General features: G+C 45.4%; 1 protein-coding gene across 1 annotated transcript in view; it reads left to right on the plus strand.

Annotated features, from left to right (window-relative positions):
- Window positions 1-12,230, plus strand: part of SNX31 (sorting nexin 31) — a 70,794-nt gene that overhangs the window by 23,962 nt on the left and 34,602 nt on the right. The window contains exons 5-8 of the mRNA XM_050800781.1: window positions 2,089-2,199; window positions 6,693-6,783; window positions 7,711-7,798; window positions 11,236-11,305. Coding sequence (XP_050656738.1) covers window positions 2,089-2,199; window positions 6,693-6,783; window positions 7,711-7,798; window positions 11,236-11,305 — 360 coding nt within the window. The remainder of the gene's footprint in view (window positions 1-2,088; window positions 2,200-6,692; window positions 6,784-7,710; window positions 7,799-11,235; window positions 11,306-12,230) is intronic.

Raw genomic sequence — 12,230 nt, forward strand, 5'->3', positions numbered from 1 at the left:
AATTGAGTGTAGGACAAAGAAAGATAGAGCAAGGCTACAGGCAGGGTCCAAGGCTGGACGGTGAGTGGAAGTCGAGTAAGTTCCCATCTTGCTGTTTTCTCTGTGACTAATAGGAAGTGAGGTTAGCTGGTGGGAATGAGGGAGGAGGAGAGTGTGGCTGGAGTCCTGGGGAAAGTGGATGAGGTTGATGATGAATGTGAGTCAGAATTCCACTGGGTGGGGCAACTGTTTGGTTTTCTGTTCTCCCCCAAATCCCATGTTGAATTGTAGTGCCCAGTGTTGGAGGTGGAGCCTGGCAGGAGGTGATTGGATCATGGGTGGTTTCTCATGAATGGTTTAGCACCATTCCCTTGTTGCTGTTCTTGTGACAGTGAGTGAGTTCTCATGAGATCTGGTTGTTTAAAAGTGTGTGGCACCTCCACCCACCCTTGCTCCTGCTCATGCCTGCTTGCGCTTCGCATTCCACCATGATTGTAAGCTTCCTGAGGCCTTCCCAGAAGCTGAGTAGCTGCCAGCATCACGCTTCCTGTACAGCCTGCAGAACAGTGAGCCAATTAAACCTCTTTTCTATATAAAAATTACCGCATCTCAGGTATTTCTTTATAGCAAGGTGAGAACAGAGTAATACAAACCAGTAGGGTGTGACAGAAGGAGGAAGGAAAGTGAGGGCAGTTGCCAACTGATTTGTCCATCCTGGCCAATGGCTGCGGGTCGGGTGGCTCTTTAACCTCTTGCCTCCCTTGATGTGCAGGTTCTCTACTGAGAGGAGATTACATCAGCCAAAGCCAGTGCTGTGACATCAAAACAGAACATTGGAGGCTTTAACCTTAATATTCTCTTCTTACATATCTGTAGGATAAGTATGCAGTCGTGGGCTAGAGAGGGAAGTTCATGTATCAACACTCTATTTTTAAATGCCCCCATTTAATTTATTATATGTATGTGTGTATGTGTGTATATGTATATGTGTGTGTGTGTAGAGAGATATATATATATATGTATTTTTTTTTATTTTTTATTTTAAGAGGGAGTCTTGCTCTGTTGCCCAGGCTGGAGTGCAGGGGTGCAATCTCAGCTCACTGCAACCTCCCCCTCCTGGGTTCAAGCAATTCTCCTGCCTCAGCTTCCCAAGTAGCTGAGATTAGAGGTGTGTGTCACCACGCCCAGCTAATTTCTGTATTTTAGTAGAGACAGGATTTCACCATGTTGGCCAGGCTGGTCTCGAACTCCTGACCTCAAATGACCTACCCACTTCAGCCTCCCAAAGTGCTGGGATTACAGGTGTGAGCCATGGCGCCTGGCAAATGCCCCATTTTGGACACTACTATGCTAGTAATTTTTCTCTTCTCACTGGGATTATTTTGAGAAATATGGAACCAAGATTATTAAGTGTCTATTTGTACAGGGCACTCTTCAAGATAAACTCACCACATAATCCTAATCTGAAGGAGCTTACCTTCTAGGTAGCCATCTAACCTGGCTTTAAACTAATTAAGCGTAAAAAAAAAAAAAGCCAAGAACATTCTACAAATAAGCATTTACAGTGGAGAAGGTAGAACTCAACTACTTCCAATTAGTCAGGTGATTTTCATTGTCAAGGCCAAAATCACAAAAGGGAAATTTGTTTATTTAACTAAAAGATCATGGAAAGTTGGCTGGCTCCCACTTCTCACCCCTACCCCAAACCCTGCTCTTCTCTACGTTGACTTTATTCTCACAGAGCTTCCCTCCATTTGCTTCAAGATTAGCAGCCTCAGCTGAAGGCAAGGACCCTGCCCTTCCTTCCTCCTTCCAAGGGAGTGAGAATTGCGCTGAGGTCAGGAGTTTGAGACCAGCCTAGTCCAACACAGTAAAACCCCATCTCTACTAAAAATATAAAAAATTAGCTGGATGTGGTGGTGGGTGCCCGTAATCCCAGCTACTCAGGAGGCTGATGCAGGACAATTGCTTGAACCCAGGAGGCAGAGGTTGCAGTGAGCTGAGATCACGCCACTGCACTCCAGCCTGGGCAATGGCGTGAGACTCCACCTCCAAAAAAAAAAAAAAAAAATGGTGTGGAAATTTATTTTGCTTTTCTTTTGCTTATAGAATACATTTGACATCACCCCCAAGAAAGCTTATCTGGACATATTTCTGCCCAATGAAGAGAGTATTAAAATCGAAATTATAACATCAGACACTGCTGAAAGAGTCCTAGAGGTAAGCTTTGTTTAGACTCCAGCTCCTGAACTGAATCTAGGGATAGTTCTGTTTGGAAAGCGGAGAGTGGATACGGCTGCCTTCCAGGAGCTTCTGGCCTGTTGTGTTACTCTGTGGATGATTATCTGCAGAGGTACTGGCATTTCCTGGGAGAACAACCAAGGAACCTGAGACACAGCCAATCCTCCAGGGCCTCTTTGATTTCACCCTCCCTGGGGGCACCAATTTTCCAGAGATCTCTTGGAAGGCTGCTGGCACTTCCTTGGAACTTAGCCAGGGATGTGGCCTGGAAATATGTAAAATGCTTTATTATTGGATGTCCCATCGTTGGGAGCAGGAAGGAAAGTGGGGCTTGGCAGAGTCTGAAACAGGTGATACCTAGGTGTGCGGGTGACGCTTCCTGGCAGAGGGTGACAGGGGAGTTCTTGAAGGTTCCTATTCTCCCATAGGGAAAATTCTTGAAACCACTGCTCCGTCAGGGCTAATTCTGGGTGCAGAGGGCCCAGACGTGAGTTGCAGTCCACTCTCCGAGGACTAACAGGACAAGACCCAGAAGGCTTCATCCTTCTTCAGCAGCTCTGCCTCCCAGACCCCTTTTCCATCTGCTAAGCGGGGCTGCAGAGGGAGGGCCGTCTTCTCACACCCACATCCTGCACCCCGGGGTCAGCTCCCAGGCCCTTTTCATCTGGAAGGTTTTAGCTCTAATCCTCCAGAGAAACACACAAGAGAAAATATAAAGTTATAAACATGAAGAAGAGTCAGAAAGTTTCTAGGACCTTTCAAAGGACAGAAAGTTCTTGTTTTTGGGTTATGGTGTCTGACCCTTTCTGAGCTGAGAAATGGAAGCCCTCCCATTTTGGCTGCTAGCTCTTCCGGCCTGCCTTGACTTAACCTATTCCTGTATCTCCAGCTTCTCTCATATTCATTGCCTCTCCGTTTCCTCCTCTGCATCCTACATCCCGACCTTAGTTCCAGCCTTTATCGTTTCGCAGCTAAACCTCTACTGCTGCCCCTAAACTAATCTCCCTGCTTCCAGTCTTGCTAATCTTCTGTATCAATTTCCAGCATTGTCTTTCTAAAAAGTATCAAAGGTCCTTGATGCTTGAGGGAGTTTGTATCCCAAACACAAAAACCTCAATTGCCCAGGATCTAGAAGTGGGAGACCGACTCATAAATGAAGGAGGAGTAGGAAGGCAGTGATAGAGTCGGAGCCACAGACTGCATGTGTCTAGGGCCAGGCAGGTAGGTCTGGGGCAGCTGCAGGATCAGAGATAATTTGGAAATGGATGGAATTGTTCAGAACAGGAGAGAGCACCTCCCTTGCCCAAAGACATCATCATTGACTTCTTTTTTCACACACTGGGCTTGCTGACCAAACTAGACATGCCTGCAGCTGAAGGTGGTGGTGGTGGTAGTTTGGGGTCTTCTATCTTCTGGGTTTAGAATGAGTCCTGGATTCAAATTACAGTCATGTGCCACATAATAATGATGTTTCTGTCAACATTGGACTGCATATACAATGATGGTCCCATAAGTTTATGATACAATATTTTACTGTACTTTCTCTATGTCTAGATATGTTTTGGCCGGGCACGGTGGCTCATGCCTGCAATCCCAGCACTTTGGGAGGCCGAGGCGGGCGGATCATGAGATCAGGAGATCGGGACCATCCTGGCTAACATGGTGAAACCCTGTCTCTACTAAAAAATACAAAAAAATTTAGACAGGCATGGTGGTGGGCGCCTGTAGTCCCAGCTACTCAGGAGGCTGAGGCAGGAGAATGGCATGAACCCGGGAGGTGGAGCTTGCAGTGAGCGGAAATCATGCCACTGCATTCCAGCCTGGGCCACAGAGCAAGACTCCAACTCCAATAATAATAATAATAACAATAGATATGTTTAGATACACCAATATTACAGTTGCCTACAGTATTTAGTACAGTAACATGCCTACTATACTACTATAAACCTGGGCTAACAGGCTTGTAGCCCAGGAACAGTGGGCCATACCATCTAGCCTAGGCATATAGTAGGCAATGCCATTTAGATTTGTGTAAGTTCACTTCGTGGTGTTCACACAACAACAAAATCGCCTAACGATGCATTTCTCAGACTGTATTCCTGTCATTAAGCAACACACAACTGTACAGTGCTGCTGTGTAAGGACTGTGTGAATTTGGGTAAGTTACTTTACAGACAATGTCTAAGTAAATAATTATAGAAATAGTTCACGTTCCTGAGACAATGGCAGTTGTGTTTATTGATCATTATTGGTATTGGTATTGGTATTGATATTGATATTGGAGGGAGTGCTGAATAGGGTTCTGTGGTACTATCTATTTTGTCCGTTTCCCTGGAAACTAATAGCATACATTTGATGAGGTATATTCGCAATCAGAAAAATGTGCTTCCTCTCTTCCAATCATGTTGGCTTGTGAGAAATTCAGACCCAAGACACTGACATCATCAGACCAGATAAGTTTAACTGGAGGTTCTACCCTAGAAGTGGTAGTTTCTGTAACAGGTGAAGTGATCACTTGGCCAGCGACAGGTGTGAATTTCCTTCCAAGAGCTGGGAAATTCTCTAGCTTGCATAAAACCAATTCAAGTTTTGTAATTAAAAATCACCTTCTGCATCTTCTCCAGCACACTTGCTGCCATTCTCACTTTGCTTCCCCAGGTTTGCCTTACCCACAGCCTGCTTTTTACTTTTCAATGGTCTCTTTTTTTTTGTTTTTTTGAAATGGAGTTTCACTCTTGTCACCTAGGCTGGAGTGCAGTGGCGCGAACTTGGCTCACTGCAACCTCCACCTCCCAGGTTCAAGCGATTCTCCTTGCTCAGCTCCCCAGTAGCTGGGATTATAAGCACGTGCCACCAGGCCCAGCTAATTTTTTTTTTTGTAAAGACGGGTTTTACCATGTTGGCCGGGCTGGTTTCCAACTCCTGACCTTAGGTGATCCACCCACCTTGGCCTTCCAAAGTGCTGGGATTACAGGCATGAGCCACTGTGCTGGGCCTCAGTGGGCTCTTTAAGGGCCAGCAGCAAGCTAAAATCTAGGACTACTGTGGTGCTAGTGATAGTGTTCGTGTTTTGAATCATCATTAACATTTGCTAAGAGGAAAAATATTATTATGTATTTTTTTGCTGATGCTCACTCTTCTCAAAAGAAGGCATTTATATTTATGTCTTTATGAATGTGAAAGGCTTCTTCATTCTCCTTTTGTCTCCACACCTTTCCTCTGTCTGCCTTGGCATGTAAGCTTGTTGTTTTCCCTAAATTAGACAGAAAAGAAGGAAATCTAATTTGAGTGGACCTGGGTCAGGTTTACTCTGGGAAAGAGGTCTTTGCTATGCTGTTACCTACCACACACTCACCCACTGCGTTTGGCTTTTGGGCGTTTTGCAACCCAAAGCATGGGGGAAAGAGAGAGACAGAAAGAAGGGGAAAGGGAATTGCTTTGAAAGTGGTGAAACTATTCCTGAGCTGCTCTTTATTTTCCAAGCTATGCTGAGAACACCCACTCATACCAGCCACCTAATCAGACTGCTTCCTGGGGGTAATTTATGTATCTCTGACAAGAGAAGGCCCCCTGTGAGCCTGGTATTTGTACAACTGCCACCTAGAGAACTGGGAGCCGTGGGTAAAGCAGCTCTTGAAGGCAGTGCCTGGAGGCGACTCCTTGAGTGTTACAGAGGTGATTTAGTGAATTAAGACCAGGAGTATAAAGAAATTACTCGAGAGCCCAGTGTTAAAGAGGGAGGTAGCCTGTGGTCATGTAGAAGTTTCTGCTAAGGGAGCATGAGTAGATGTCCAATGCAGTGAGGTGACACGTGATAGGCTGATGGCAAAAATGAAGCCACTGGTGTTGAAATGAAAGCTGTTTGATACAAAAGTCAAAGAGGAATGTGAAGGAAGGCAACCTGTGCCTGGGATCTGAGGTTTTTTGCAAACATCATAGTAAATGACAGTTGACCATCGCAGGAAACATCAAGGTGAAGCAGGCCTGGCGTGTCAAAGGCGGGCAGTAGTGCGTGCATGTTTGTATGCCAGCCGAGCGGCGGGGAGTGATCCTTTTCCAAATAGCTGGTAATGCAGCCCACAGGAAGGTAAATTAGTGTGCAGGCTCCAGGGACAGACATCACAGAAGGACAGATGTTCATGGAGCATGGCTGCTGCCCTCCAGGGGAAAATAAAGACCAAGACGATCGGGGATCCTGTCCACATCTGAGATGGGATGACCAACCTCAACTGGGGCCAGCCTCTGTCCACTGTGGTGGGACTGATTTTTATTTTCTTTATTCTAATTTTTTGTGTTTTAAAATTTTCTAAAATGGATACTGTTTTTGGATTCCAAAAAGCTTTCTTTGAGTGTTCACTAACCCATGACAGCACTTTTTATTGCTGTGTACCGGCCATTTCCAAGTCTGCATGTCACAGGATGCATGGTGGGCACACCTAACTTTTCCCCCTTCTGCTTGTTTTTGGTTAAAGGTGGCATCACACAAAATTGGACTGTGTCGGGAGCTCTTGGGCTACTTTGGCCTCTTTCTCATTCGGTTTGGCAAGGAGGGCAAGCTCTCTGGTAAGAAGGAAGGAACAAATGAATCAGCTAGGAGATGGGGTGGACAGGTGTGAGCAGGGGCTTGATGCAGGACTCACAGCTGAGGGACTGGCCACCCACCGGGCTATGATCCCTACTGCTGTTCTCAGTCACTGGGTTAAGGGTTTGGGGAACAGGAGGTTGCGTCCTTGTTAGGGGAGAGTGGAGGCAAACCACTCATACCTTGGGTGGTCCAGTAACTGCACTTGTGCACCCCCAGCCCTAATTCTGATGCCCCTCCCCTTTACTGCAGACTGGGCCTGACCACTGACCACCTGCCTGCACCCTTTCCTGTGAATGGAGTGCTAGACTCTGGGGGTCAGGACGCCCCACCACAACATCACTTTTCCTTGTTAAGGAATATTTGTGGATGATATCAATGAGTTATTAGATACCTTTTTTAAAGCGTAATGAGGTAGTGTAAGAAGACAATCTGATTCTCATATCTTTTGTTTTCTCTATAGTATGTTTTAAGATATTACAAGGTTTTTGTGTGAAATGGTGTCAGTTATATCAAAGTAGTTTGTAAATGTCCTCAAGAAGCCAGGGGAGGTGATTTTGAGTTGGAAGATAAGGGGCTTGTGTAGAGGATTGGCTGCTAGGCCCTGCAAATGCGCTGCATGTCTGATGGTGAGCTGCAAAGGCGCTGGATGTCTCTGGATCTGTTTTTTCATCTGTATCACAGTGTAAAACATCCCCCACTCAAGGGGCTGATATTTTTGAGGATCAAATGATATTTATTTTTTGAATGAACTTCAGAAAGTTAAAATTACATATAAATACAGAGGATATTCTTACTGTGATTTTATTATTTCCAATAATAAGGTTTTATTTTCTCATTTGAAAGCTGCTATATATAAGCTGTCTGTGCTATTTCAGCCAGTAAGACCGGCTTTCCCCTTTCTCTAGTTGTGAAAAAATTGGCCGACTTTGAACTCCCTTATGCTAGTCTTGGAAGTTCTGAAGTGGAACACTGTAAGGTTGGACTCCGAAAGTGGTAAGTAGGTACCGAAAATGACAGAGGCGCTTGAGGACATTTCGCCATTGCCCATCAAGACTTATCAGAGTTCCATCACATCCTGCTCACAGCCTGACAGCTGGAGACCAAGAACTTAGAGAAGGTTGTAAGAAAAGCAATGAAGGCCAGGTGCTGTGTCTTATGCCTATAATCCCAGTACTTTGGGAGACCAAGGCAAGAGGATTGCTGGAGCCCAGGAGTTCAAGATCAGCCTGGGCAACACAGCAAGACCTCATCTCCACTAAAAATAATAAAAAAAAATAGCCAGCTGTGGTGTTGTGCCTCTATGGTCCCAACTATTCAGGAGGCTGAGGCAGGAGAATCACTTGAGCCCAGAAGATTGAGGCTGCAGTGAACCAAGATTACACCACTGCACTCCAACCTGGGCAGCAGTGCAAGACCCTGTCTCAAAAAGAAAAGAAAAGCCATGAAAATGAGAGAGGGTGAAATAAACTAGTTTCTGAATATTTGTCCTAAAGAATAGGATGTTGAGGATGACTTTCAGTAGTCTCAGGTAAATACTCGGGGCTGGGTGGGGTATGAAAATGAGGAGGGTAGTCATCTTTCTGTATCTCTACTGATAGGCGAACAAGAAAGTAAGACTTGAAAACCAGGGGCGGGGCCAGGGGATGTGGATCAAAGCAGGTAATGGTGAGAAACGGCTGGCCTTGGGTTTGCTTTGCAGTGCATCACTGACTGTATTAATGGAGGGACTTTGTTGGTGATTACAATCAGATCCGATTCATCCGTAGAAGTGTGGCATTCCCTGAAGGTGAAGGGTGGAATCAGCCAGTTTGCAGTGAATTTGAACTCTAAGTACTGGGCTTACACAGGCCTAAAGGATGTGTACCACGGCCATCTGTATTCCTAGATAGATAGGACACAAATGTCCCTCAGCAGAAAATACTGTCATTTCCTCTACTAACACAGGGGCCTGTGGAGAACAAAATATTATAGAAAATAGCACCAAGCAGCAGGACCTTATGCATCCCCAGTCCTATAACCTGCAGCTCCCAGCGTTTATTACTCTGGCCACAGGGGATTGCTCCTTAGGCTCGCTCTCTCCCAGTCCATTTATTCTGCTATCTGAGTACAGAGGTTTTAAAGAAAAGTATTTTGAAATCTAAGAATTCCCTTGACCTTGTGATGCCTTGCTCTAGAGCTCCAGTTTGTGGCTTTGAATTATGGAAGGATATTCCCAGCGAGGCAATTTGTATACTGCTGTTCAGAAGTATCTTGAGGAATGGTCCAGCTCTTGAGGTGTGAAACCCTGAGAAGGGGAGAAGGACTTGGTTCCATTCAATGGTTTAGAGAACAGCTCTTCTGGAAGCTGCTTACTGTAGTGAGTGGCTGAGCACAGTTGTTCCTAGAATTACAGTATGTGAATCTAAGTCGTGGCTTGCTCAGGTCTTAGCTGCATAAACCTAGCCAAGTTTGTTCAAGCTCTCTAAGCCTCAGTTTCTTTATCTGTAAAATGGGAATAATAAAAATAGTGTCTACATCATAGGATTATTGTAAGGGTTATGTAGAATAGTCCCATATACTCAGTAAGTTTGGTCATGTTTGTGACTGTTATATTGATGATATGGTGATTATAGGAAGTAAAAAACAAAAAAAAATCCCTGGGGCTTAGATTTTCACTCATGTGCTCTCCTGAAAACTTGAGATCAAAGGAGAGATGACAATTCTGTTTCTTATCTTGAAGCTTGAATTAGAAATTAGGCACTGCCTATGTCTTTATTAAACAGGTAAACTCTAGGTGATACATGCAAGAGAAAACATCTACCCCAAATTATAAGCCAGCAGCTCAGATTCAGGCAGATTGCCTCTGTTGATGGGAACTGGGAAGAAAGGAGGTCCCACTTCTGTTGTTACAGCTAAGGATCAGGTCTCTGGAGGGGAGATTCTGGCATAGGCTCCTGCAGGTGCCTTGCCCTCTTTCCTGAGGGAAGTCTTGTTGGGTGGGAGCTGGAAGGCTAACTCCAAAAGCCGAGTGATTCCCAGCAGGTGAAGCCTCAGTGAGGCCTGAGTGGCATCTTAAGAACTCTTCTGTCCTTAAGGAGAGATGCCTGGGTGCATCTCTCCAGTGTTGATGATATGGCTTCCTCCAGGCCAGAGGGTGCCTGTGCTGGCCTGTGGGAGCCCCAGTCTGGGATGGGTCTTTTCTCTGCACACAGGCGCCTCTGGGATGTGTGGGTACATAGTTACCTGGAATGTAAGTAGGGATGCTTCAGTTACTTCTCCCCACCCCAAAAGGAAGTTGACCTTCAAGCACCATATTTATCCCTTTCGTGGTCTAAGCCAACCCCATTGGTCTAATCACCCTATTCTTCTGAGCGTAGCAACTCTGCTTACCTCTGCCTTCTGGTTGGTAGAGATCAGCCATAGGTACCCTTTCCTGACAGTTTCAGTCCTTTCTTAACATACTACTGTGCTTCTACAGTCATTAATTTCAGTTCCTCGTGATTCTGGATCTGATAGGCAGACACGGAGCCCCTGCGATTTGCAAATCACTCTACCAAGATCCAGAGGGGCAACTCTGGATAGGCCCCTGGCCTTGGGGTTCTTCACAGATGGTGTCAAGAAAACTTAATCAGGGCGGCGATTGGAATAAACTCAGGGTGCAGAGGAAGCACAGTGGATGGGCAGGCTAATACAGCCTTGGGAAGTAGGGACCAGAGGAGGGGGCATTGCTTGAGGCTTGCAAAGAAAGGCCAATCAGTCAGGGGAGGAGATTGGTGAGGGCTTGGTCTTCCAGGCAGGGGGACAGGAGAGAAAACATGGTTGGAATGTAGCATTGGTGGTGGGGTTGGTGAGAGATGGAACTGGAAATGAAAGTGGGGGTGGTCCCGGGAGGAGCCTTGAAAGCAAGCAGAATAAATATCTAACTCTGGAAACCATGAGAGTCTGAAAAGTTTCACAGGAAAGACCACTCTGGTTAGAATGTGGAGCATGAGGTTAAGGGCACATGGCTGACACAGAAAGCCTGGGAAGGAGGCTCCCAGAGCAGCTCAGGCAACCGATGAGGGTGGCCCTGCTGCAGGGTGCTGAATATGGGGGTGGGTCCGTATGGGGCAGACGACTATGCCAGGTATTGTGCGGTGGAGAAAGGGATTCCAGGGCTTGGTGGCCAAGAGTGAGGCTGAGTATGAACAGGGATGCAGACCATTCCCCTAAAGCTTTATTTTTTGTGCCTCTTTACTCTCAGAGCCCTCCAGGTAAGAGCTTACAGTGTAAAGAAATTAGGAAACAAGAGGTGGAGGGGCAGAGTGAAAGCTGGGCGAGTGGAGGTGTGGTTTTGTTAGAAAAGGGGGCCCCGGTTCATAGGGTAGAGGGCCACCACTTTCCAAAGCACTTGCCAGGTGTGTCCATGAGCCATGTCACAGGAATGAATTTCGCGCTCCTGAATTTTGCAGGTATATGGATCCATCCCTTGACTCCACGCTGATGGACTGCAGGGCGGCCTTAGATTTGCTCTACATGCAGGTGAGGGTCACCAAGAGCTCTGACAGCACCGTAGATCAAAGGCCATGTTGGCTTGGAATCACTGAAAAAAAATCTATGGTAGTTAATAATTCTACCTCCATACCTAAAATAGGCAAATTCATAGAGACAGAAAGTAGAACAGAGGTTACCAGGGGCTGCGGGGAGTGAGGAAGGAGAAGTTGTTTGATGGGTGCAAGTTTTTTTGGGGGATGACAAAAAGTTTTAGCTCTAAATAGTGGTGACGATTATCCAACATTGTGAATGTATATAATGACTCTGAATTTTGTGAACAGTTAAAATGACAAGTTATGTTGTATATATTTTACCACGATAACAATAAAATGTAAAAAGTAGAGGAGTTTAGAGAGAGAAAAGGAACTCTATCTCTGTTTTAACAATCCCTCTCTGAATTTGCAGCTGACGCACCGTCATCATGAGCCTAGAAAGGCTATCCCTGATAACTTAAAGTCAAAGGCTATCCCTGATAACTTAAAGTCACACGTGATCCCTAAATCTCAGTCTAGCATAGCCTTCTCGCCCCTGAGCCAACAAGCAGCCTGGGAGGGCATGTGGCCCGCGCGGTTGCGCTGGGCTCCGGGCTCACAGAACCCATGCTTCTGTAATGATCGCTGTTATCATCTTGAAATTCTTCATTTTATTTTTATTTTTTATTAAAAAAATTAAATTTTCATTGGTACATAGTAGGTGTATATATAATGTTTATGGGTTACATGAGATATTTTGATGCAGGCATGCAGTGTGTAATAATCCCATCAGGGTAAATAAGGTATCTATTTCCTCAAGCATTTATCCTTTATGTTACAAATACTCCAATTATACTCTTTTAGTTATTTTTAAATGTACAATTAATTTTTTTTTTTACTGTAGTCATCCTGTTGTGTTAGCAAATACTAGGTCTTATTCA

This window comes from Macaca thibetana, chromosome 8 (assembly GCF_024542745.1).
Source record: "Macaca thibetana thibetana isolate TM-01 chromosome 8, ASM2454274v1, whole genome shotgun sequence".
In the NCBI taxonomy this organism is placed as follows: domain Eukaryota; kingdom Metazoa; phylum Chordata; class Mammalia; order Primates; family Cercopithecidae; genus Macaca; species Macaca thibetana.